The 25,997-nt window shown below is 40.7% G+C and overlaps 1 protein-coding gene and 1 non-coding gene across 4 annotated transcripts in view; both read left to right on the top strand.

The window, feature by feature from the left end:
- The window catches only part of ATP6V1H (ATPase H+ transporting V1 subunit H), a 110,467-nt gene that overhangs the window by 18,000 nt on the left and 66,470 nt on the right, over positions 1–25,997 (top strand). For 2 of the 3 annotated variants that reach the window (XM_042973486.1, XM_007090559.2), the window contains exons 5-8: positions 1,268–1,381; positions 2,065–2,169; positions 5,249–5,302; positions 18,735–18,832. In XM_042973486.1, coding sequence (XP_042829420.1) covers positions 1,268–1,381; positions 2,065–2,169; positions 5,249–5,302; positions 18,735–18,832 — 371 coding nt within the window. The remainder of the gene's footprint in view (positions 1–1,267; positions 1,382–2,064; positions 2,170–5,248; positions 5,303–18,734; positions 18,833–25,997) is intronic. The other variant, XM_007090561.2, reaches the window with a different exon arrangement.
- LOC122235159 lies at positions 21,059–21,162 on the top strand. Its single transcript, XR_006213296.1, has one exon. It is a non-coding gene; the product is annotated as a U6 spliceosomal RNA (small nuclear RNA).

The raw sequence follows: 25,997 nt of genomic DNA, 5'->3' as shown, positions 1-25,997 counted from the left end.
GCTGTTGATTAAGCATAGTTTATAAATTGATTTTATTGGTACAATTTTAGTGACCTTGAGAAATTTGCACATGACCCCCATCGTTTGATTTCTTGTGCTGTTTAAAAAATACTGTAATTATAAATGTTATCTTATTTTTAACCAGTCATTTCATTCTTTAATATTTCTGGGTAGAATACTTTCGGACAGAATTGCTTGCTTTTCCTCATGTGTTTAGTGTTGGGCACATAATTTTGAAGATGACGTTGTTTTCTGTGCTCAGCTATCAACAGGAATTGTTAAATGCCTTTGAGAAGAAGGGCTTTTCCCATATTCTCTTAAAGGTTTGTAACTTGAGTACCTGGAACAGTGATGAATGGAAGATGCATTTTTAAGCAGGAATTGAAACCACAAAGGACTAGTCAAGGGAGATGGGTTTTAAACTTACTTAAAATGTAAAAAATAGTGTCTCTTCTTTCTGTATGTAGGGTCCTTGGTCTATTTGTGTGCCAATGATAATTACTGTTTTAACTTGAGAAATAATCCACTAATGGAGTAAATGATGACTTCTGCAAATGTTGAATCCCTTGATAAAATCATTATCATACCTTGCAATTGTTATTCCAAACTCTGATGACTCATTACTTAAGGAGATATTAGTCTGCTCCCCAAATAGGTAGGTAACTGTAAGCACAGACCAAAATTTAAACCAATGTGTTTAAAAAGAACTAAATGATCTGAAAATTGTTTGTTTTTTTGTGATTTTATCAAATATTGCTACTTGGCAACCATATTCATTTAGTGAATCAGAGAGTATATTTCAGCCAGTGAAACGTACAGAAAACTTAGGTGAGAGGTAGCGTTTGCATGATTTGAACTAAGAATTAATTGTTCCTCAGATCCTGTCTATCTGCCTAGTGTTCCATGCTGTGTTTTGCTGTCTTTATCCGCCCTGCTTTTCTGTCGTGATTGTCAGGAGTAACCCTATTTTATTGGTGTGGAGACAACATTGGGAAGCGCAGGTCAGAGGTTCAGGCTCAGAAGTGTAACTTAAATTGCTTTTCCCCGCATGGGTGCAGTCTGCTAGCTTGGCTCACTTGACTTAAAGCTAATCATGATAATTAAAGGTATTTTGAAGTATCTATGCCTGCCCTGTCACCACCTCTGACCCGTAATAGCAACTGGCAGAAGAAGACACACTGTTGGGACCCAGAACGAAAAGTTGAGAAACAGTGCACAATAGAGAGATGCATTCTGATGAGTGATATCATTTCTTTTCTTGTTTCAGGAAAATCACCAGCGGGTCAGCATTTTCTTTGACTATGCTAAGCGCAGCAAGAACACCGCCTGGTCCTACTTTCTGCCCATGCTGAACCGCCAGGATCTCTTTACTGTTCATATGGTAAATTTTGAATTGATTAAATTTCTGATCTGGGGAAGAAACACTCTTGGGCTATTTATGACTTAGTAACCTCCCAGTTCCCCCGAGGAGTAACGGCTGTGATGTTAATTTTTCAAAGCAGTGTTTCCATTGATGTTTAGTAATCTGGGGGTATCGGGAAGACAGAGGAGATGGGGTTGCTCTGAGAGAGTTAAAGTTTCGTAGAGTATTTGTCGAGCTCATGAGCATGAAAGCCTTTGGTAATTGCATGAGCAAAGAGCTTTTGATTGTCTGTGACAGGATTAACCACATTTACTACAGAAATTAAATTTTGTTTAGTTGTTTTTTTTAATGTTTATTTTTGAGAGAGAGAGAGAGAGAGAATATCTTTATTTTTTTTTATTATTATTTTTTAATATCTTAAGCAGGCTCCACGCTCAGCATGGAGCGTGACGAGGGGCTTGATCCCACGACCCTGGGATCGTGACCTGATCTGAAATCAAGAGCTGGACCCTCAACTGACTGTGTCACTGAGGTGCCCCCCAAAATATATTTTCACAAGTGAAATACAAACTTATTTTGGAGGAGTTGGGTATTAAAAAAAAAATCTTGCAGCAGAATGGTTATAAGAGTCCTACTTTTTAAGGTATATGATGTGATTTTTAGAATCAACATGGCATTCAAGTACATTTCTTATTTTTCAGGCAGCAAGAATTATCGCAAAGTTAGCAGCTTGGGGGAAAGAACTGATGGAAGGCAGTGACTTAAATTACTATTTCAATTGGATAAAAACTCAGCTGAGTTCACAGGTAAAAGATACTTTTTCTAGTATCTTTGAAAGGAATGTGACGCCCATATACAGATTCTTATGGTAATTATATAAATGGTAAATAAAAAAAACATTATATTAAAATAATGCCATTTTGAACTACTCTTAGGTATGGTAGTATGCTTCACTTTTTCTTTCTTTGACCACCTTCAGCTCAAACTTTTCTGTCTTTTCTGCCACTTGGGGTTTTCCATTCATGCTTTTCAGTGGATGAGGAGGATCTTCCTTCCTGGGGGCTAACCACCATCACACAGGCGGGGGACCGGAAAGGACTTGCGCGGCTCCAGAGGGGGGACTCATGTAAGGCTTGCAGCAAGTGGAAGGAAACAGTGTAGCAGGAGACGGGGTGCAGGCCCCGAGGCTAAGACACTTCAGGTGCAGCTCCCACGTCTGCCGTGGGACCCCAAACCTCTGAGATTTGTGCGGGAAATCTTGGATTTGGGGAGAGCCCTTCATTAGTTTGTAGCTGGGATCGTTTATGTCCTTCTGGTCACAGGGTCAGGGCAAGCTGTCGTCCAGTGACACCAATAAACAGAACGCTGGGTGCCGCCAGGGACTTTTAAACTGCAGACAACCCGTTGCAGATCAGGGGTCAATCCAGTTATTCTAGTCTTGCCCAAGAGTCCATACAAGGCTGCCAGGCGCCCCCCGGGTAAGCCTGGAGCTGCCGGGTCTAGCTGCGAGGTAACCGTTACTGTGGCACCTTCCCAGATGCACCGTATCATCGTGGGATTGAACATTTGGGCCTGAGGTTAGACGTGAAGCCTGCTTGTGGCCATCTTGGTTGCTTTCAGACCTTTCTAGCTCTACTTCCCCACGGAGGAAAACAGCTTGCTGGTTGAATGACGGGAAAAATGAAAGGTTTTCTGTTTTTGTCGTCATGGTTCCCTAGAACAGGCAAAAGATAGGACGCTTATGGTGGCTCAGTGGTTCTTTCCTTTAGGCTTCAGTGACTGATAGCAGTGATAAGAGGGAGACTGGGAATGGTTCGCAGAAGAGGGGTGAAGCGAAGGTGGGTGGGGGAGGAGTACTGTGGGGAAGAAAGGGTAGAAGAGAACGAGATTTTGGCGTGGGGGTGGCTCCCGTGAAGAATGGGACCAGGAAAGCAATACTGGCAGTGTATTGTCTGTGTTAGAAATAAAGGTCTATTTGAAATAAAGTTTTGGAAAGTTGTAATTCAGATTTCAGGTGACATTTTAATAGATTCTAATTTGAGGCATAAGAGAGAGACACGATGACATTTTCCTTGGGTTTATTTTTTGTCTTATCGTTGTTTGCCTTTTGGGGGAAGTCTAATTAATTGCCTTTTATATTTGGACAGGGATATTTTGGAGTGTCTTGAACACGATTAAGTACTTTTTATATCAGTAGCATAAATTTTAAGTCTTTTTGGCTTAATTTTTAAAAGTATTTTTTCTAAGAGCCACAGATTGGCAGATTTTACTGAATTTGTGAGGTATTTAAAAAACACACTTAGAACACGAAAAATAGGTGTGCAAGGATGAGATTTTAAATTTCTAAGCGTATGGCATTTGGGATCCGAACGCTTAAGCTTCCCCTCTCCCCTCCCTTTTTTTTTTCTTTTTTGAAATTAGTCCTTCCTTTGAACAAACTTTATTTGTTTTAGCGTTAGCTTTATGGTGATGATAGTGAGGCTCTATTATAACTGGATTCATAAAATGAAAATTGGTAGGAAGAATGTATACTGCAGTTTGCCACTAACATTTTGGGTTGCTTCATGCTAGATTTTTCCTCGCAGGAATAACATTTATACTGTGCCTCGCAGATGATTTGTCGCTTCTGGAATGATTACGGTTATAACTGCGTCCAGGAAATGTCCTTATCATCGCTAGTGGAAGCAAAATATTTCAGTGTCTAGAACAGTTTTCATTAGAACTAAGCTTCTTGGTATTAGATGAATGCTTTTCTTTATCTTTCTGGTTCATTCTTTTTTATCACCTAGTCTTTGGCTTTCTTTGGTTATGGTATCGCGTTTCTGCTTTGCACGTCCTGCTACGAGGTGACTCTTCAGAGTGCCAGGCCCCGTCTGGCTTTGCTTCTCAGAGTCTGGTCACTCCTTCTGCTAGGATCTGAACTGCATTGTCTTTCTTGCCACGGGCAGACACTTCTTCCACAGCCTTCTATCAGGGTCCAATTACCGACTTCTTGTTTAAAGAATGAAACAGGATTATTTGGGATTCTATTTGCTACTTTGCTTAAATGTCATGTGATGGCACTGTATCTGGAAGGTCTCTTCTACCATCGTCAGTGTTTTCTCTCTCATAAAAAGGACCACAGTTTCATAATTTTAATAGAAATACATTTTCAAAAGTCCAAAATAGTTGCAAGTTTGGGTTTTTGGTTGACTTCATAGTGACATTTAGGAACTTTTTCTTTTTTGGTAGTTTAAGCAACGTATGTAGATTGGAGGGCTTCATGCCTGGCATTTAGTACATAATAAATAAAATTAGTTTGAATAAAACTGAATAAAAATATCCTTTCAGAAATTCATTACCACTTTTCTCTTGCACATTTAGCCTTTGACTTTCTACCTTTCCTTTAGTCACTTCTGTAAGTCATTTAGACATTATGTAACGTGTGAATTTCTGATTGTCATTATAAACTTACTAGCATTGCTATGGATAATCTAATTTTAAGTTCTGTGTAGTATCTTCCCGTTAATTAGGCACCTGTTTTGAAAGCATTGCCACAGAAAAGAGTGTAGGTAGTTCAGCTTAAGACAATCATCTTCCCTGAAAATCAGTTCAATAAGTAAATCCTGAGACTTGGAAATTTGCACCAGCTTCACTTAATGAAATTTAGCTGGAGCTTAGTATTCAGTTTATTATTGTTCCTTTTTTAATTATTAAGTTATCTGGGAGAGTGTAATATTTAGAGTATTTCATGTCGCCCCCATGCTTTTTATTAGCTGATGATATTCCATTAAGTAGGGTTAAGAAAAAGAATTATGAAATTTGCTTAGCTCCCTTTTATAAGCTGATAAATTCAGATAAAAATTAAAAACAAAACTAAGTAATAAGTTATTTATTTCATAATAGAAACTGCGTGGTAGCGGTGTCGCTGTTGAAACAGGAACAGTCTCTTCAAGTGATGTAAGTATATTCCTTCTTAATTCACTGGTCTCCTAACACCATGAACATAAGTTATTTTGAGTCATTTAAAATTTTAACGATGTTTTCTAGCTCCGCAAATGTACATCTGTGGATTTGATATCGCCTCCGGTTAGGGTAGTAGCATTGTAAAAATCATATGTGTGTGTGTACATAGGCACACGCACACCATTTATAAATATTTATGGTCTCTTGGGAGACTGGAGACTTGTTCTTCCTTGTTGCTCTTCTTTTCGGGTCGCTTCATCTCAGACCTGAGAATGAAAGCAAGAGTCTGAATTCAGATCCGCAACTGGAGTGAATAATTGTAAAGTTGCTGACGTCGAGCTTCAGTTGTCTGATAACCTCTCCAATATCTGTCTAACGGATACGTGAACAGCATGTCAAGCAGTGGAAAACAGTTCAGTGATGGCTTTGAAACTCGTTACTTACACTGTGTTTCTCAAGGCTTTATGTAGGGCTACATGGTGGCCAGAACCCCCACCCGCCCCCTTGTTTTTTTTGGCCAAACTCTCCCCACATTTTTGTAGAGCCAAAAGGTTAGAGGTTAAAATGAATCCCGTCTCCCCAAGTTTCCTTCTTGATTAGAATTATCTTCCCCACTTGGGAACAGCTTATCTTTGTTGTACTCAGAATAGCTCAAGAACAGGCAATGAGTTTGGACAAGTAAGGGCCGGCCTGAGTAGAGCCGGTTGAGACAAAGGGACAAAGAAACTTAGAAATGTAAGTGAGATGCGTCTGTCTTCATTTGTTGGAAATATATCTGGGGAATTGGAAAAAGTCTTTAGAGGACAGTGTCTACAACCTGCCTATAGTACCTAAATGAAGCTCTGTGGAAGCCATCTAATGTTCCTACTGATTACCAATACGCCCATAATCTGCATGGGATGTGTTTGTGTGCCCTGAGACTGTAGATGGTAGCGGAACCCATCTTCAAAGCCAAGAGCAGGGCTTCTCTTGGGGCATGGGTTGAAGGATTTGACAAGTAGCATGTTAGGCCAGAAAATAGCTGTTAGCCTTCTGAAATGGAATCAGAACAAGGTGAGCAATCTTGTGGTCAGAGTGGGGTAAGCAGGTGCTAGGTTAGAAGTCCAGATATTCTGCCATAAGCGCATGTTTAAATTGAGAGTCTTTATGACTTGAATTTCTACCAGTTTGAACTTTTGAAAAGTTATTTAATTCATGTGTTAGACTTACTGGTAAGTTTTTTTAAAGGTGTTTTCAGAATCACGTATCTTACAAACTTACTTGCTTGTTAATGTGTTTGTAACTTATTAAAGCTTACACAATGAGTTGCAAGCTCCGGTGACATGGCATTCTCATTTTGTTCTTTTCTGTCCAGTGTATCGGGGGAAAAGAACTAATTAATTCAGTTGGCAGCATATTAGTCAAAGTGGTTTACCTGGTAGACTCCTCTCCATCCCTCCCTAACAGAATTAGCATCGGGTAATTGTGAGTGAGGAGAAGAAGGCCTTTGATTTTGACCTTTTTCCCTTTCATACCCTTCAGACTTGAGCACACTTGCTGTCTCTTCCTGAAAGTTCCTACTTTTTCAGATGGCTCTCCGCTTGGAAGGCAGACTTTACTAAGTTGAGCATAAGGTGTTGACCTTTCGTCTGCTACTTGCATTTTAATAGGGGAATCTGGGTTGGTAACTAATGTTTATTGAGCTCTTACTGTGTGTTCAGTACTGCTTTGCTCATTGGGCATTTACATCTCTTTGATATTCACGCTCCCTCTCGGATGTAGGTCTTTCCGTAAGCCACACTGTATAGATGTGAACGGTGAGGCCACACGGAATGGCAGCACCGTCTTGCCCAAAGTCATTCAGCTAATGAGTGACAAAAACCCCGAAGAAAGGAACTGCTTGCCAAGGGAATTCCTTTTGAGGCAGTGGAAGGGGAATTGGGTCTGGGGGCATTCTCCACGTTGCAGAGCCTGCTCAGACTTGTAAAAATACGGGTAGTGTATCTTAAAATCCCTTTAGGTTTTCTGAGCATAGAAAAGGTTTGGGAAATTGCATTACATGATATTGCCACTTGATGTCAGTATAAAACACAAGTTTGACACTTCAAAACGTGAACTACGAATGATCTAATAGTCTTCTCTCTTAAAATGGCCACGGAAGCCTCATCTTGAGTTATAAGTGGATTATTACAAACATTTTTGTTTAAATGACATCACATAAGTGGGCTTGCCTTAGAATGCATTATGTTGTGTTTGCCCAAATATGAAAATGTTAACCAACATCCGATCTTACACACTCACCTTAAACTGTTCGGTTCTTTACTGGCTCTTGAAAGTGAGTACTCAGTCTTCTGTCCTTCTGAGGGAGCCACACAAGCCATGGAAGTTGGTTGGTGCTGATGTCCTGATAAAAAGGCACATACTGTGATCTGTCACGAACGGCAAGACTTAGAAGGAATCTGGGAATTTCGTGTTTGCTCGTTTTCTTTTGCCTCTGTCTGCCTTCACTTGCACCCGTGTGTGAGGGAGCAGGGTGACTTCTCATTTGGTTCTGATCTCTGGTTGTTTTGTTGTAGATCCAGTTTAGCATTAGTTATTGCTAGATGAACATTGTTTCACTGATAGGAGTAAGTAACTGCAGGAAGTTGATGTGTTCTCCTTATTCCTTATTTCATCTTGCCTTTTAATGTTCTGGATCCATTCTGTCCACCCGAACTCTCCATGATGATGGAACTGGCCATCGTGGGAGCCACCGTGTGGCTCTCGAGCGCTCGGAAATGCGGCAAGCGCGAGTAAGAAAGTAAATTTTCAATTTTATTTAGTTTGTTAACTTTTTTATCGAAGTATATATCACATACCATAAAATCCACCCATCTGCGCAGTTCAGGAGGTTTTAGTATATTTACAGAGTTGTGCAGCCGTTACCACAATCTAATTTGATAACATTTCAACCCCTCAGAAAGAAACCCTGTACACGTTAACAGTCATTCTTCATTCCTGTTCCTTGCTCCTACCCTCTAGCAAACACCAGTCTACTTTCTGGCTCTCTCTTCCTCTTCTGGCCGTTTCATAAAATTAGAGCGTACAGCCCGCGGTTGTCTGTGACTGTCTTCTTTCACTTAGTGTAATGTTTTCAAGATTCATGCATGTTTTAACACATATTTATAATATTTGAGAATGAGAGAGACGAAATTTAGGGGTTTTTTTTCCGGCTTTTGGCAAGATTTCTTAAATTGTCTTCGGTGGCGGTTCTAATATCCTCATTAATATGAAATTCGTTTTACTCTTGTAATTTAATGCTGTGCCCATGTGACACTTTTCAGTCTTCCACAAGAGGTAGAGTACTCGGTTTAGTTCTTCACCGCTTCGTTGTTGAGCACATCAAGAGTATCCCCGAGTAGCTGGAATGAGTCAGGAATTCCCGTGTCACGAGTTCGTACAGTTTGGGCCTCTTATTTAACTGCGGTCTGCTCTAGCTGGTGAGTCGTGAGGTCTGTGAGGACCCAAAGTAATTCACAAAGGATGTCTGTGTAAGTTTGACCTGAAGCGGATCTTGGAGGATTTTCGTTGTTCAATTGCCTTTTATCTTCCTGCCACCAAATTAATACATCTCATTACACACTGGGGACCGTTAAAATGTATGCACAGAATGAACGTTAAGGAGGGAAGATAAGAATCTGTGCGTTTTGTTTCTCTGATCATATTTTTGGAAGGATTATCCAGAGGTATATTCTGGCAGTACAGAAGAAAATTGAGTGGTAAGGTATTTCAGTACAAGACTTCCTTGTACAAATCATTGTCAAAGCATAGCAATGATTATAACAACAAGTAATCTAAACTTGTACATTAGATGTGTTCTTGGAAGTTGTATACAAAGCAATAATTTATAAAGTAATATTTTCTCAAGTTCATAATGATTTTTCTGCATAGTAAGGAATCTCATTGGATGCCTAAGCAAATTAGGTTGAAAGCAATGCTTGAAGGACGTTGAGAAACTTGTAAATTAATAGTGAATTGTGTTTTTTTGGTAAAACTTAAATCTAAGACTAAATTATCTCAATTTGGGCATTAATTTAATCTAGGTATTTTATGAGTATTGACTAGAAGATCTTTTTGCGTAAGCCAACTTCAAGAGAATTTTTGCCCTTCTGTATTTTAGTTCCTGCATATGAGGTAATAAAAATATACCTTACCATTGTTTTGTGCCTTGCAGAACTGATGTGAGTTCAGATTTGAGTAGCAGATGTTTTCCTTTTAATTTGTTAGGGCTGATATTTCCCTTTATTGATGATAAAACAGTTTTGAAGAGTTTAAGTGATTTGCCAAAGATAATTTGGCAAAATTCTTGATAGGCAAAGCCTCTCCCCTTTTCCTTTCCTTCCTTTGTCTTTTTTCTTTTCTTTCTTTCTTTTTCTTTTTTTAAATTGTGTCTTAACTTACACAAAGTGAAATACACAGATTTAATTTTTTTTTTTTTAACGTTTATTTATTTTTGAGACAGAGACAGAGCATGAACTGGGGAGGGTCAGAGAGAGGGAGACACAGAATTTGAAGCAGGCTCCAGGCTCTGAGATGTCAGCACAGAGCCTGACGCGGGGCTCGAACCCACGGACCGCGAGATCATGACCTGAGCCGAAATCGGCCGCTTAACCGACTGAGCCACCCAGGCGCCCCTGAAATACACAGATTTTAAATGTTCAGCTAAAAGAATTGAAATGTCACATGTCCTCGTACTCAGCACTTCCCTTTGGCTCAACTCTTACCAAGGTTGTGGTTATCATGGAACCTAGTACCATAGATTAATTTTGCCTAATCTTGAACTCTGTTGTAATGGAATTGTATTCAGTATGAACTCTTACGTATCTGAATTCTCTTGCCAATATTGTGCCAATGAAATTCATTCATATTGCATTTAGCAGTGATTCATTCTTTTTTTTTTTTTAAGTTTATTTATTTTGAGAGGGAGAGGGAGAAAGGAAGAGAGAGAATGAGCAGAGGAGGGGCAGAGAAAGTGGGAGAGAGAGAGAATCCCAAGCAAGCTCTGTGCTCCATACTGAGCCTGATATAGGGCTCGATCCCACGACCCTGAGATCGTTACCTGAGCTGAAATCAAGAGTTGGATGCTTAACAGACTGAGCCACCTAGGTGCCCCTAGCAGTGATTCACTCTTTTTATTGCTGTGTAGGAATGTATTAAATGAATATTTTCTATTCTCTTGTTAATGGATATTTGGGTTATTTCTAGTTTTGGGCTGTTGTGAGTAATCTTGCTGTGAACATTCTTGTACATGTTGTAAAGTATATATAAATTTAGTAGATACTGCCAATCCGTTGGGGCGCCTGGGTGGCTCAGTCGGTTAAGCGTCCGACTTCGGCTCAGGTCACGATCTCACAGTCTGTGAGTTCAAGCCCTGCGTCGGGCTCTGGGCTGATGGCTCAGAGCCTGGAGCCTGCTTCCGATTCTGTGTCTCCCTCTCTCTCTCTGCCCCTCCCCCGTTCATGCTCTGTCTCTCTCTGTCTCAAAAATAAATTAAAACGTTAAAAAAAAAAATTAAAAAACAAAAAAGATACTGCCAATCCGTGTTCTAAATCAATTTACGTATCTGTCAACAGAGAATGAGAATTCCAGTTGTTCCATTTCCTTACTGACATTTGACATTGTGTTGTGTTATTTCTTAAAGCGAACGTCTGTGATAGAGTTAAAAATCACACACATAGGTGCACGTACTCGTTTTTAGTTCTATGAGGAAGGATTCATGTAATTGTTATGAAGCATTAAATACTTTTCGGACTGTTGAAATGGGCAGTCCTCCATTTCATGTAAAACTGGCTTCTGGAATTTATTTCAGTCAATTTTGTGTTTGAAAAGTTCAACTTAGTGCTTCACCAGGTCTGCTCTGGTGTACGTTTCACTGTCTGTGGGACAGATGCCTTTTACTGCAATACAGACATGTTATTTCAAGTGCCCATGATTCCAGGATTTAAGTGAATATTATCTTTGCTCTTTCTCATTTAGTCTGTACTTAAATCCCAGCATTATAGCGGGGCACCTGGGTGGCTCAGTTGGTTGAGTGTCCGACTTTGGCTCAGGTCATGATATCGCGGTTTGTAGGTTTGAGCCCCGCGTCAGGCTCTGTACTGACAGCTCAGATCCTGGAGCCTGCTTCGGATTCTGTGTCTCTTCTCTCTCTGCCCCTCCCCCACTTGTGCTCTGTCTCTCTCTGTCTCTCAAAAATAAATAAACGTAAAAAAAAAATAAAAATTAAATCCCAGCATTATGAAGATGAATATTGAAAATGTATCTATAAACATTTTATAACATTAGTTTTACTTGGTACAATCTCACCGTAGTTTTTATGTTTATCTTTTGTTGCCAATTTACTTTGTAATTCCTCAGTTTTCAAATTAGCTTGTAAATCTGCAGAGTATGGATCCCTGAGACCATATTTGCCAGGAAGGTGAATTTTATCAGTTGCTGTTTTCCCTTTGCTGTGATTATTCCACCACGATGTAGGAGAGTTTGCATTTCAGCGACATTGGAAAATTTACCCAAGTGATATTCTCTTAAATGTGTTGAGAAGTAAACCTATTTCTCTATACCAGTGAGGTTTGCTGCAGTGAGAGGGCTTGTTGTGGCCAATTCTCAGCCCGGGATGTCTGGTGTAGCACAGAGAACTCTAGCTTAAGCATAAGAGAGTGGACTCCTAGTGCCAATCCAAGATTAACTCACTATTTTAATTTCAACAAATTATATCACCTTTTTAAGCCTCATCTTGAAAAATTGGTATCATAGTATTTCCCTTTTATTTTTAATTTTAATTTTTGTTTGAAAGGGCTTTGAAAAATACATGGGTTAATAAATTGTTTTTATTAAAAATTCTTAATTTCTTTTTTGACAGTTTTTTTTTTTTTTTAAGTTTACTTATTTATTTTGAGAAAGAAAGAGAGACAGTACAGGGGAGGGCTAGCAAAACCCGACATGGGGCTCGATCCCATGAACTGTGACACCATGACCTGAGCCAAAATTACCTGGCTTAACTGACTAAGGCGCCCCTACCTTAGCAATTTAAATGGCAACTATTATCTGCTTGAGTGAGTGCTTTTATCATAAATATTTTCTAGTAAAATAGGATGATATAAGGTGCAGCCAGAATTGACTAGCAATTCATATTAGTTCTTAAATTGAGATAAAATACTAGACAATTTCATAAGATCCATACTACCAAACAGATTCAGTTTTGGCTCCAAAAGGAAATAGAATAATAGTGCTATGTTGTATGTATTTCTGCAGTATTGATTGTTATCAGCGTAAGATTTTGGCCAAACTTTCAGTTACTGAACCATCTCTGTTAGAGACCCATTCATTTGGAATTTGTGCAAGATAGGACGTTTGTTTGTATTTCCCGTTTGTTCGTTCAATCCAGAAATAGGTATTGAGGTACCTGGGTGGCTCAGTTGGTTAAGCATCTGACTCTTGATTTCGGCTCAGGTCATGATCTCATGGTTTGTGAGCTCGAGCCCCGTGTTAGGCTTTGTGCTGACAGTGTGGAGCCTGCTTGGGATTCTCTCTCCCCCTCTCTCTTCTGCTTGCTTGCTCTCTCTCTCTCTCTCTCTCTCTCAAATAAACTTAAAGAACCATGTATTGAGTGCCAACACATACAGTGCATGGTTCTGAAAGAGTAGCACTGAACAGGATGGGCAGGACTCCTGGCTTCACAGGCCTTCATTTTACTCAGGGAGGACAGCATTAGACAAGTTAATTAGGCTCTTTGATTATCTTAGTACCCTTGTGGCAAGGCTCGTAGGAAAGGAGCACGGGTCCACGAGGGTGCGGTGGGGCGGGGGGGTGGGTGGTGGTCTCATCTGGGGCCAGTTTGCTCAGGCTTCCTGAGGAAGCAGGAGATAGGCCTGCGCCTCCAGCGGAGGGAAGCGCGTGGAGAACATCGCAGGGGAGGGAGAGCAGGCAGGGAGATAAGGCAGGTCCAGGACATTCAGGGCCTTAGGGATCACAGAGGGCTTTAGAGCTTCTCCTTGGCAGGGGAAAGAAGCCATGGAAGCATTTTAAGAGGGGGAGTCACATGGCACAGAGCAGCCATGGGAAGGAGGCCAGCGTGGCACCAGACCTGGTAAGCAGTGCTTACCAGAGCGTCAGCACTGCTCCCTCGATGGCTGCGTGCCTTGCTTGTTTACTTTCCTGGGCTTCTGTCACTTGTCTCCTCAGCATTGGGTGCCTCCAGAGATCCTGTGTAACAGAATGGAATTGCTGGGTTGTAAGGTGTATGTAAATTTAGTAGATGTCGCCAGTCAGTGTTAAGTCAATGTACAGATCCATCAACAAAGTATGAGAATTTCCACGTCTCCCTCTCTGCATTTCCTGTTTCCTTTTCTTAACAGTATTTTTGTTGCATTGGATTTGTCAGATTCCAGTGCGCTCTGTAATTTACTGTGTGTGTGTGTGTGTGTGTGTGTGTGTGTGTGTGTGTACACTTTTCCTCTTTCTGCATTGGACTGTAAACTCCCTGATGGAAGGGATTGCGGTCTGTTTGTTCATGGTCGTGTGTCCAGTGCAAGAACAGTGTCTTGCACATAGAAGGCACTCAGTAAATATCTGTTGAATGAATATTGAGTATAGACCTGTAGAGTCTTTCTGGGGAATAGTTGAGAACTTAGAAAGATGGAGGCCTTATGTCCCTTACTGGTTTCTGACCGTGCAGGCAATCTGAGGTTGTAGCTGTCAAGCAGTTTTTCTACAGCTGCAAGGGCAAATGGGCTTCTTCGTCTTTGGTTGGATTCTAAGGACAAATACATGTGAAAATAAAGTGGAATCCCTTCTGCTTATCAGATAATATAAGCAACCAAATAGACGCTGTTGAATTAGGGAATACTTCTTCAAAGTTGAGAGAGCACAGGGGGGTTAAAATCTTTATGTAAATGGTTAAAAATGCAGTAGATCTCTATGTATAAGATTAAATGGAAGAAGAAAATTACAAGTGAAAGTTATAGTATAATCTTATTTTTTTTTTCAAAAAAGAATGTATAATGCATAGAAACTTTCTACAGTATTACACAGAATATCTACTAACTGATTACATCGTAGGAATGGTACTGAGGGGTGAGAAGAGGGATGTTTTATTTCATGCTTATTCTGTATTGAATTTTTAATCATAAATATGTACAAAGAATTTCATGTAAAATTCAGGTCGATACAAGTCATATTAATACACAAATATTAATGAGATTCTGTACTATTTGTCTAGTTTATAGCTGTACCTAGTACCCGGAAGCAGCTCACATAGTGATGGTGCCTGTTACCCTTGGGTGTTCCAGGCATGGGGTCAGGGAAGGTCAGCTGGAAAAGCGAGGCTCTGGTACTGCTCCAAGGGACGGCACGGAGATCTCTTCCTCGTTTGATTCTCTCTTGTGGCATTTCTGTGTGGAAGGAGCAATCTTTGATTACCTCAAACACTGCTTCATCAGTGTCTGTGATGGTGGTTTGTGACATCGTCCTGCGAGATAGACTGTTTCTCTGCCTTTCGCTTCTTGTTCAGTTTGTCTTTGTTTGAAATCTTTTGACATTTCAGGGTTTTCTAATTAGCAACTGCAGCTTTTTCAAGAATACTTTTTATTTATTTATTTTTAAGTTTACTCATTTATTTTGAGAGGCAGGGAGGAGCAGAGAGAGGGGAGGGGGAGGAGAGGATGAATCCCAAGCAGGCTCTGCGCTGTTAGCATGGAGCCTGATGTGGGACTTGATCCCACGAACCATGAGATCGATCGTGATCTGAGCTGGAATCAGGAGTCAGATGTTTAATTACTGAGCCGCTCAGGTGCCCTGAGAATACTTTTTAAAGTCCTGATAGAATAGGAAATGCCAGCAGAAAGAAAAATATATACAGCAGGAAGGTCAAGATTGTGTTCACATTGAACCGTATGGAGGACAGTAGTACATTTCTATAATTATCACAGAAATCAGCTTAAGGGAAATGACAGTATGGAATTTGGGGGCTTCTATATTTTGTCCTTTTTTAAAGAAACAGTATCTTGGTAGGCAGAAAACTAAAAATCACTTCACTTGCACAAAATACATGTTAAAACTTCAGGTTCTTGGGTGCCTGGGTGGCTCGGTCGGTTAAGCGTCCGACTTCGGCTCAGGTCATGATCTCATAGTTCATGGGTTCGACCCCGCGTCAGGCTCCGTGCTGACAGCTCAGAGCCTGGAGCCTGCTTCGGATGCTGTGTCTCCCTCTCTCGGCCCCTCCCCAGCTTGCGTTCTGTCTCTCTGTCTCTCAAAAATAAACATTGAAGAAAAAAAATTTTTTTAAACTTCACGTTCTGCTTTTTTCCTCTTAAAGCCAAATGGTGTGCATGTGTGCCCCCCCCCCCCCATACTCACACAAAGGGCAAGAATAGAGTTTTATGTGTGGCACAAGGAAGCAATTAATTCCATCTGGAGAAATGAGAATACAGTAGTAGATGCAGAAGCAGACACGTATTGAATATTGAATGACAGATACCACCGAAAACTCTTTCGTACATGAACTAATGAAATTATACCCGCATTCCATGGGATTTGTCCTATTACCACCATTTTATAGGTAGGAAGCTCATTCAAGGTCACGTGGCTTGTAAGTGGCTGAGTGTGATGGTCTGGCGCGAGAGCCTTTGTTCCTAACGCTCATGCTGTGTGTTACCGCCTTCCGTTCATGGCGGAGGAGTTAACAGTTGGTCTGAGACTTGGCAGCAGGTGAGCCAATGCAGACGGAGAAGAGAATGGGGAGAGAGCTGTGCAGTCAGTACTCAGAGGTAGAGGTCTGGTTCTCAGGTGAAAGTAACTGTAGAAACTCTTAAGGTCACTGGTGATCCGAGCATTATTATTGTCATTATTAGTGGGTGATAAGATACAAAAGTAAAAATTTGGTGACGATTCTTTTAAGAAATGTTTCTGTATTGGGAGATAGATGCAGAGGTTGGTACAAAGTTTAGAGACTTTAAGGTGGGAAAGGATTGAGTATATTTAGAGGCTGAGGAGAGGAAACCAATCCGAGAGACCGAAGGTGTAGGAGAGGGGTCTGATGGACGACACATCACGTGGGAGGAATGGGATGTACATGTTGGCTGGGGCCGAGGGTCATGGACAGGAAGTTTTCCCGTCTCCTAGGCGAGAGAGGGGCAAGAATGGCTGTAAGTATAGTTCAGTTTTTGGGGTGAGATGTTGGCAGCTGGTGAATCTCTAAGTAATGGTCCATATATTTTCTCATAATGCTGAGAGTGAGGGAAGAGAGTGGGACAGGATAGCGGTGAGTGTGTGAGTGGCAGAGAGAACAGTCTAGAATTGCACGACGGCTTTGCAGGATTGTATGATTTTCTTTAGCAGTATTGAATTACCTTTGTCTGGGACTAGAGACGGTGATTTGTTGGCTTGATCGAAGCCTTATTTAGAAAAAAAATGGTTGAGTAATTTTTATACGTAAGAGTAATAGGACAGTGTAAGTGACAGATAAGGAAGTGATATAATTTACTTTGTTTAATTGAAGGCAGTAATTCAATCATCTGCCAATGTTGCCTTGACTGTATACTTTGAAAGTGATTTCGGGACTGGCATTTGGACTCCCTCATTATGTATAATAGGCGTGAGTACAGTTTTAGAGCCAGGATCTTTAATATGCACATTTATAATGTGAATCCGGAAGCTGTATGACAATGAAGAATCCATATTTGAAATGTATCATGTATTTCAATGTAGCATAGTAAATGGACAGGAAAATAGGCTTACAGTGAACCAAGAAATTTTTGTGTTGAGGGGCGCCTGGGTGACTCAGCTGATTAAGCGTCCCGCTTCGGCTCAGGTCATGATGTCACGGTCCGTGAGTTCGAGCCCCGCATCGGGTTCTGTGCTGACAGCTCAGAGCCCGGAGCCTGCTTCAGATTCTGTGTCTCCCTCTCTCTGACCCTCCCCTACTCATGCTCTGTCTCTGTCTCTGTCTCTCTCTCTCTCAAAAAAAAACAAAAGCCAAAAACCAAAAAAAACATTAAAAAAAAATTTTGTGCTGAGAGGAAGTTGATGATAAATGGAAGAGGAGAGAGTGCCCTAGGTTGCATTTTTATTCACTATATGCGGAAACCTTGCTTAGGCTATCCCTCTAAACAAGAAAAATGGAGTTCATCTTTCAAAAAGGATTACTACCTGCTGACTAAATTGGAAAAATAACATTTTTTTCCCATTATGGAAGATTATTTTAGAACTGAAAATTCGCATTTTTTTTTTTTTTTGGTCATTTCTGTTAATGTTTTGAGTTTTCAGGCAAATTGTATTAATGGATATATCGTGCTTTTGGGAAACTGTTCACTACTTTTAAAATCTAAGATAACGTTTTCTTGATATCCTTTGATACTTCCGCCAAATGTACTTATATCGTTGTGTTTTTGTGATCGAATGCCTGGAATTTCTTTGAAGTGTTAGGTTTTAATGGACTTTGTTTGAAAACACAGAGCCTAGTAGCAGCGTGTATATTAGGTTTTGTGAATTTCTATAACATCCGTGATTCTCTCCATTTTCTTTTCTTTTATTAGCATGTTCTTTAAGGCTAGAGTCTGCAGTTTCCTCTGCTCTCTCTGTTCTTCTAGATGGGGGGCGGGAGGTTCATGGTAAAAATTTGGACAAGAACCCAGGCCGGGTGTTGCTATTAGCTTTACTAAAATGGAGGTGCCTGCATTGTTCCTGGGGGTATTATTCCTGTCTATTTCAAGTTCCAGATTTAACCTCAGTTTTTCTAGAACAGTGCTGTGGAACTGATAGCTGTTAGAAATGATAGAGCACCTTTTTCAAACGTTTCGACTTCTTATGTGCTGTATGGTGGTTGTTTTTTTGAAGTCCCCATTTATTGCATTTCTGTGCAATGCCTGGCTCTATGCTAAAGGCATTACTTAACTTAGTCCTAACAACACTCCTTCGGGATGTGTGGGGTGTCATCCTCATTAAGGACAAAGGTATCGAGTATTGGGAAGGTTCAGTGACTTACGTCCGTTTAAGTACAGGCCCATCTCCAAGTGTAGAGTTTTATCTTTTTAATCTTATTCGACATTTCTGTGGTTATGAAGAGCAGTATCGTCTCTACGGTGCCCCGTTGAGGGCTGAGTGAGACATCGCGAGATAACACTTACCAAACCATAACAAGGAAAGGGTTACTTCTTTCCTTGATTTCCCTGTGTGCTGAGTAATCTTGAGCTATGTAGGTTTAACCTGGCAGAGAAAAACAGCCTCATCTCTAGGAGGTAGAGAGAAAAGCAAAAACGAAGGTTGGTTTTTGAAGATATGTTAGGGACATTTGGATGTTCTGATGATAAGAACCTCTAGCTAAAAAAAAAAAAAAATCCGGACTTTCCGTGTATGCACGATCCACGCCTTTAAGTGCTTGTCAACCTGAAACCTTGTCCTTCTGCTTGTGTAGAGTTCTCAGTACGTGCAGTGTGTCGCCGGGTGTCTGCAGCTGATGCTTCGGGTCAATGAGTACCGCTTTGCCTGGGTAGAAGCGGATGGGGTGAGCTGGTGAGTGCCCTTTCGCTTTTAACGAGTAACATTTAAAAGCTTCCCTCCTTGACATTTGCAAAGAAATTAATGCACTGAATCATCTAAAGGGAGTTTTTTGTTTTTTTTTTTTTTTAAGGCTGTTTAGCAGTGGATTATGCTAACCTTCATGGAAGTCCGTAGCTCCTAAATGAAATGTTTCCCCTCTCCCTCACTTGGTCTGTGCTATTTGTAAGAGGTTAAGGACTCTTAAAAGCCTGATGCTTGACAGAACAAATTCTAGGTACTCAGAATAGGAAAAAAAAAAAAACAAAACAAAAAAACCAATTATAAAATATCTTGTGGTAAATGCAGGCAAAAATCAGCAAGAAAAGGTCTTATCCAGAAAAATGAATGTGACCCATTCTTTGTAATGCTGTGTAATTAGCCCATTCTCTGTGGGGTCCTAATTTGCAGGCTCAGAAACCTGGAGGGGCTGCCCTCTCAGGTTAGCAAATGTACTTATATGAGAACTCCCCCCAACACCAAAACAAACAATGCTCTTTTACTACCAGAAAGTCCATTTATTTATTCATTATGGGAGATCTCATGCTTTTTTTTTTTTTTTCTTTAACGTTTATTTATTCTTGAGAGAGAGAGAGAGAGAGAGAGAGAGAGAGAGAGAGAGAGAATCCCAAGCAGGCTCCATTCTCCGCATGGAGCTCGATGCGGGACTCAGTCTCACGAACTGTGGGATCATGACCTGAGTGGAAATCAAGAGGGGGACACTTAACTGCCTGAGCCACCTGGTGCCCTAACAAATTAGTAATCTTATATTAACATGTAAAATTTCAATCTTTTTATACTTATTTAGCCTTCAGTATGTCAGGAAAAACAGTCATCACAATTTGCCATGTGGACAATTTTCAAAAATATATATATTTGGTCATTTTATGGATAATTGGTAGACTTATGAATAAAGCAATAGTGAAAAACAACCATTTGAAATTCTGTAAGAATTTTTTCATGGTAAGTCTTTTTGTAGTAAGTGAATTTTGGTGCACCAACGTCGTAAAAGATGAAAGAAAACCATCACATATCCTTTTAGCAAAATGGAATGGTGCAGGCTCTTGTTGCAAAATATCGTTGGAGGCTTTCACGTTGAACAGCTAAATAGGTGAGAATACCCTATTTCCTTTCTTTGTCCTTAGAAATATATTTTCACTTATTGCCTCTTGAGTTTGAGAAAATGCATTTATGATACAGTCAGCTGAAAACTCACAGTTTGAGGTTTCACGTATGTGACCAATTTTATCATCGTTGTTAATAGAAGGCCGTCTGTCTCCGCTTTCAACTTCTGATTCATCTAATAATTACGAGACGCCTTCCTCAGGTAACTGCCATTATGGATGGAAAATAAAAAGTTCTGAGTTCTTTGAATTTGCAGTGTTCACACAGTGTCAGGAGACTCAGCGGAAGGACTCAAGGGACCCAGCATGTAGTCATTCTCACGGCTGGGATTTATTTTTAGAGACACAGTGGAGCAGGCCGCGTCTGGAGGAATCCATGTTAGGCTTCCGTTTGTTCTCTCCCCGCAGTAGTCGGGGGTCGCACGGCCTACTTTTTCCCCAGTGGTGAAAATGTAGCAACATTTGTGTGACGTTTCTGCCCAGGAATCCCTGTAGAGACTAAGCACCTGTGGTTTTCAATTTTTTTTTAATGTTTATGAGAGAGAGAGAGAGAGAGAGAGAGAGAGAGCGCACGCATGCGCACACAACAGAGCATGAGCTGTGTGTGGGGGGGGGGTGGTCAGAGAGAGAGGGAGACACAGAATCCGAAGCAGGCACCAGGCTCTGAGCTGTCAGCACATAGACGCGGGGCTCCAGCCCACAAACCACGAGATCATGACCTGAGCCGAAGTTGGACACTTACCAGACTGAGCCACCCAGGCACCCCAAGCACCCATGGCTTTTATTGGAGGTTTATCAGACACCCTCTGCCTACCACGCAGCAAAATTCCAGACTCCAGAATATATTGTTTAGGTGCAGTGAGCCATCTCTGTCATTTAGGGAGAGTTTTGTATCAGTGTAGGAAGTTGTTTACCACTAAAGTTCCTGGAAGCCAGCCGAAGGCTGACTGTGGACGCAGACTTTCCTAAGAATAGCAGTTTCAGGACTACAATGTTGCTTTTTTTATTGCACAGAAACCTAAAGGTAGACTACGGAGATGGTATTTCCAGCCTTTTTACCTTCCTTACGAACGATGCAGTGCTCGCCTCAGCAGCACACATACTAACATAGGAGCGACACAGAGATCAGCTTGTCCCCTGTGCAGGGATGACATATAAAGTTGGAAGAAGGATGCAATATTCGGGGCAATGCAGTAGAAAGGATAATTTCGTTATTATTATATCATCTTCCTAGGTGATTGCATCATTCTCCGATTTTCTTTTTTTTTTTTTTTAATTTTTTTAACGTTTATTTATTTTTGAGACAGAGAGAGACAGAGCATGAACGGGGGAGGGTCAGAGAGAGAGGGAGACACAGAATCCGAAACAGGCTCCAGGCTCTGAGCTGTCAGCACAGAGCCCGACGCGGGGCTCGAACTCACAGACTGTGAGATCATGACCCAAGCTGAAGTCGGACGCTCAACCGACTGAGCCACCCAGGCGCCCCTCTCCGATTTTCTTATATTTTAGTCTTTAATTTATTTTTAAGCATAGTTGGGAATAATGAATGTATAATGATGCAATAATATTTAGGATAATAAAATACTGTAATCGTTCAAATTATGGGCAACATAAAAGCACTGAGATCCCGTAAGCGCATCTTAGGTTTATGAATGGATCCAACAGACCTGTATAGTGATTGAAGAATAAATTGAATTTCATTCTGTTACATACAAAATAGATTTTTTTTGTTCCCTGGAAGATCTGGAAAACAGAATAAAAGTCGTGAAACAGCAATTTCTACACATAGTTAGAATTGCTCAGAAAATAAACCCAAATACCGAAGTTAACCAAATGTGGCTGTTCTAATTACTGCAGTATTTCGGAGGACAGTAAGCAGTGTTATTAACTGTTTCCGTTAGCAACAAGCACAGGGACACATACAGTGTAGAATACTCTGTGTTCAGCATGTCCATTTTGACATACTAATGACTGCTAATTAGATTTAAAGTAATCAAAAATAATAGAGACCTTTAGGTTGAGAGCGGGCGTTAATCAAGGTATAACATGTTAACTTGCTGATAGTGTAGCAATCTAAAAAAGTCATTTAATCTTTTCACCTTTAAAGAAACAAACCATGTACTTTCTACTTGTCCATTTCTTTTGTTTAGAATTGAAAGGTTTCTTTGTTTCTTTTCTTGTTTTTGGAATTCCTCAGATCACAATTAGGAGTCATGTGAGGAGAAAACCTCAAGTATAGCCTTTCTGGAAGAACGAACCATAAGAGACTCTTAATTATAGGGGACAAACTGAGGGTTGCTGTAGGGGAGGTGGGTGGGGGTTGGGCTAGACGGGTGGTGGGTGTTCAGGAGGGCACTTGTGCTGGGCGCTGTGTGTTACCTATAATTGATGAATCATTACATTTTACTTCTGAAACCAGTATTACTCTATATGTTAACTATTTAAATAAAAAGTTGAAACAAAACAGAACTCCAGAACATTTTTTTCTATATAATTTTTTATTTTTATTTTTTTGTTAAAAAGCCTATTATGTGAATGATACAACACTATTTCTGGCTATTTATATTCCTATGTAAGACCAAAAATATACTTTGCATTATCTTGCATATTGACTTCACTAGAAAGTCTGAAGGTTACTATTGATTTTTTAAATACTGGAGCTAAAAGAGGGCTTTTCTAGGACAATTGCCTCCACAGATTCAACTGGAGTTGAAGTATTTTGTAAGTGTAAAGTAGTATATAAGAAAGAATGACATAAAGGAAGGTAATTTTTATTTTTTTTTACTTTTTTAGGATTAAAAAAAATTTTTTTTAATTAAAAATTTTTTTAACATTTATTTTTGAGAGACAGAGACAGAGCGTGAGTGGGGGAGGGGCAGAGAGAGAGGGAGACACAGAATCTGAAGCAGGTTCCAGCCTCGGAGCTGTCAGCACAGAGCCCAACGCGGGGCTCGAACTCACGGACCGAGAGATCATGAGCTGAAGTCGGACGCTCAGCTGACTGAGCCACCCAGGCACCCCTAAGATTTTTTTTTTTTTTAAACATCAGAACATTATTAGGTGATGCTGTGTGATAAGGTGTGAGGTGCTCGTGGGAGTAAAGAGCATCAGCCAGCTAAAAGTGCACAAGTCAGCCAGTAAATCAGCTGTTCGGTCTCCCTAGCCCTGCACTGGCTTGATTTGTTTTTTAAGCCTTAATTGAAAACACAGGATACTAAATAATAATTTTGGCCTCATGGACCTTGGCCTTCTATTTTGGATTTGACAGTAATTTGTATTTTTTGGACTCTCTGCGTAATGGTGCACTGTATATTATAGGGAATACAAAGAAACGTATGTGGTCTCTTTCCTTACAAAAAAATTATAATCTAGTTGGAAAATATTAAATAGCAAACCAAGGTAGCGTTTAGGATCCTATAGCATCATTGAGTAACTTTTTCAGTGACTTTAAAAATAATATTAAGCTCCTCGGTTTGAGAGGGGTAGTTGAGAGATGGGGATTTGTACTTATCCATTCTTCAGGCCTCTGCTCAAGGGAGAATCCTTCCCTTGAATCCACTCTGGGAATCCTGCCTCCCCACTGGACTCTGAGCTCCTTGAAAGCATGGGTAGGGTCTGTTTTTGCCCCCCATTATGTCTCCCATGCCTTGCACTGTACCTGCCACGTAGATTTTCAACAGATGTTTGTGAAATTACTGTATTCAGGTTTATCTTGGGCCTTTGTGTCCTTGGAGTCCCCTTAGCATGCTCTTGGACCTCTGTTGTCTTTGGAGTTAGGGTTCCCTGCCCCTAAGGGAAACCCTTCCTTACTCTGGTAAATAGGAACTTTATTTTGCTTCATTGGAGTTCTTTTGGTGGTTACTATTTGGATGTAGAAGACTTACTTATTTCTTCAACACAATCATATACAGTGTAGACACATGTTGAATTCTGAAATTTCTCTGCAGCGTTCATCATTGTTTTTTTTTTTTTTTAATTTTTTTTTCAACGTTTTTTATTTATTTTTGGGACAGAGAGAGACAGAGCATGAACGGGGGAGGGGCAGAGAGAGAGGGAGACACAGAATCGGAAACAGGCTCCAGGCTCCGAGCCATCAGCTCAGAGCCTGACGCGGGGCTCGAACTCACGGACCGCGAGATCGTGACCTGGCTGAAGTCGGACGCTTAACCGACTGCGCCACCCAGGCGCCCCAGCAGCGTTCATCATTGTTGATTGCTCCTTCCTTTGAAAGCTTTCTGTCTTTATTTCAGCGACAGTGTGAGCTGTTTTTAAGCCCTCTGGTCACTTACAATTTTTTTTTTTTTGAGATAATTTAATATCAAGAACTTGTTAATTAGTTACAAACTTGTTAACTAGGTTTCTGAAAACAAATAAAAGAACTCTCAAGTGTCAGAGACAGTGGAAGGTACAGACACAACCCCTAAAGTTGGGGAACAGATAAGAGATTGGAATTCCTAAAATTCATACGCTTCAAGGAGTCTGTGTAAACTGAAGTTTAAACCAGGGCTTATGTCCCTGAGCTCAGAGGAAGGGCCTCATAGGTCAGGGACCTAAATGGCTGGTGGTGGTATCGCTGAGGGTGTGCAGTGAGGCTGTGCGGCCAGCGCTGTTGCAAAAGGAATTCAGCCGGTGCCACGGAAAAAAAAAACGGCTGCCGCTGCCCCGGTGAAGAAATGTAGCTGGAGTGTTACCCCCCCGGGAGCGGGGAGCCAACAGGACAAAGCCTCTTCTTCCTCTGTCCTGGCGGTCAGCCCCTAGCGGCTCTTGCTGGCAGACCCAGCTGGCAAAGCAGAACTGTGGCTTCAGGTTCCAGCCACAGCGTCACGGAGCAAAGTGTGGAAGGCTTCCTTTCATCAGTGGAATAATCAGAGGGCAAAAGGAAGCTGGGTACTGGGGTACTGTTGGGATAAAATGACTTTATTTTACGTAAGATATTTTACGTGATGTATACCACTGACATCAGCATTAAACAAAAGCAAGTCTTAAATAACAACTCAAAATAGAAAAGATGTGAGGGAGAAATCACGCATGAGAAAATGAAGGGCAGTTCAGCGAATTTGTAACTGTATAGGAAGGAATCATAAAGATGGGAAAATGGCACAAATACAAGCCTTCCACTAAGCTAGCGGTTGTAGATTGTAAAGTCAGATTTTAAACATTTATTTATTTACTTTAATCGACTTTTTGGAGCACTTTTATATTTACAGAAAAATTGAAAGTGCAGAATTTTCTTATCTACCTGCCCCATAGTTTTCACTGTTAAGAACGTCTTAACGTTAGTATGGTACGTTTCCTTCAGTTGACGAGCCGATATTAATATACTCTTATTAACTAAGGTCCCTGTTTACATTACGGTTCAGTCTTTGTGCTGTACGTTCGGTAGGTTTTCCTCTTCACCCCTTAAGGAGTTCCCCTTAACCCCTCTGGTCATTTTTTAATGATCTAATCTGGTAGTTTCTCTTCTTTCTTGTTTAAATGTAGGCATTTCCTGTGGAAATTTCCTTAGTTGTTTTCCTCGATGTAATCTCTTTCATTTCCATATAGCTTTCCCAATTTCCTTATCAGTAAAATGGGAGGTTGAATTAGAAGCTTCTGAGGTTTGGGGCACCTGGATGGCTCAGTTGGTTAAGCTTATCAGACTCTTGATTTCGGCTCAGGTCATGATCTCACGGTTTGTGAATTTGAGCCCCTCATCGGGCTCTGTGGTGACAGTGTGGAGCCTGCTTGGGATTCTCGTTCTCTCCCTTTCTCTTCACCCCTCCCCTATTCACACCTCACTCTCAAAATAAATAAACTTAAGACAAAAAAAAAGAAGCTCCTGAAGTTTTACCCCCAATTGGCTATGTCCTATTCAGGCTCATGACCCTTTTTGTTTCCAAAATCATCCTGTTTTCTCTGTATGAGTCTCCTAAATATTTTTAAAGCTAAAAATGAACCTCTTGGTTATCCAGACTCAAAATCTTGGTATACCTTATGACTTCACCAAGATGTACAGCTATTTGTGTTACCAAGTCCTT

The sequence above is a fragment of the Panthera tigris genome, chromosome F2, assembly GCF_018350195.1.
Source record: "Panthera tigris isolate Pti1 chromosome F2, P.tigris_Pti1_mat1.1, whole genome shotgun sequence".
NCBI classification, from domain to species: Eukaryota; Metazoa; Chordata; class Mammalia; order Carnivora; family Felidae; genus Panthera; species Panthera tigris.
Note: the sequence above shows the minus strand (reverse complement) of the source record. Positions and strands in the feature narration are given on the sequence as shown.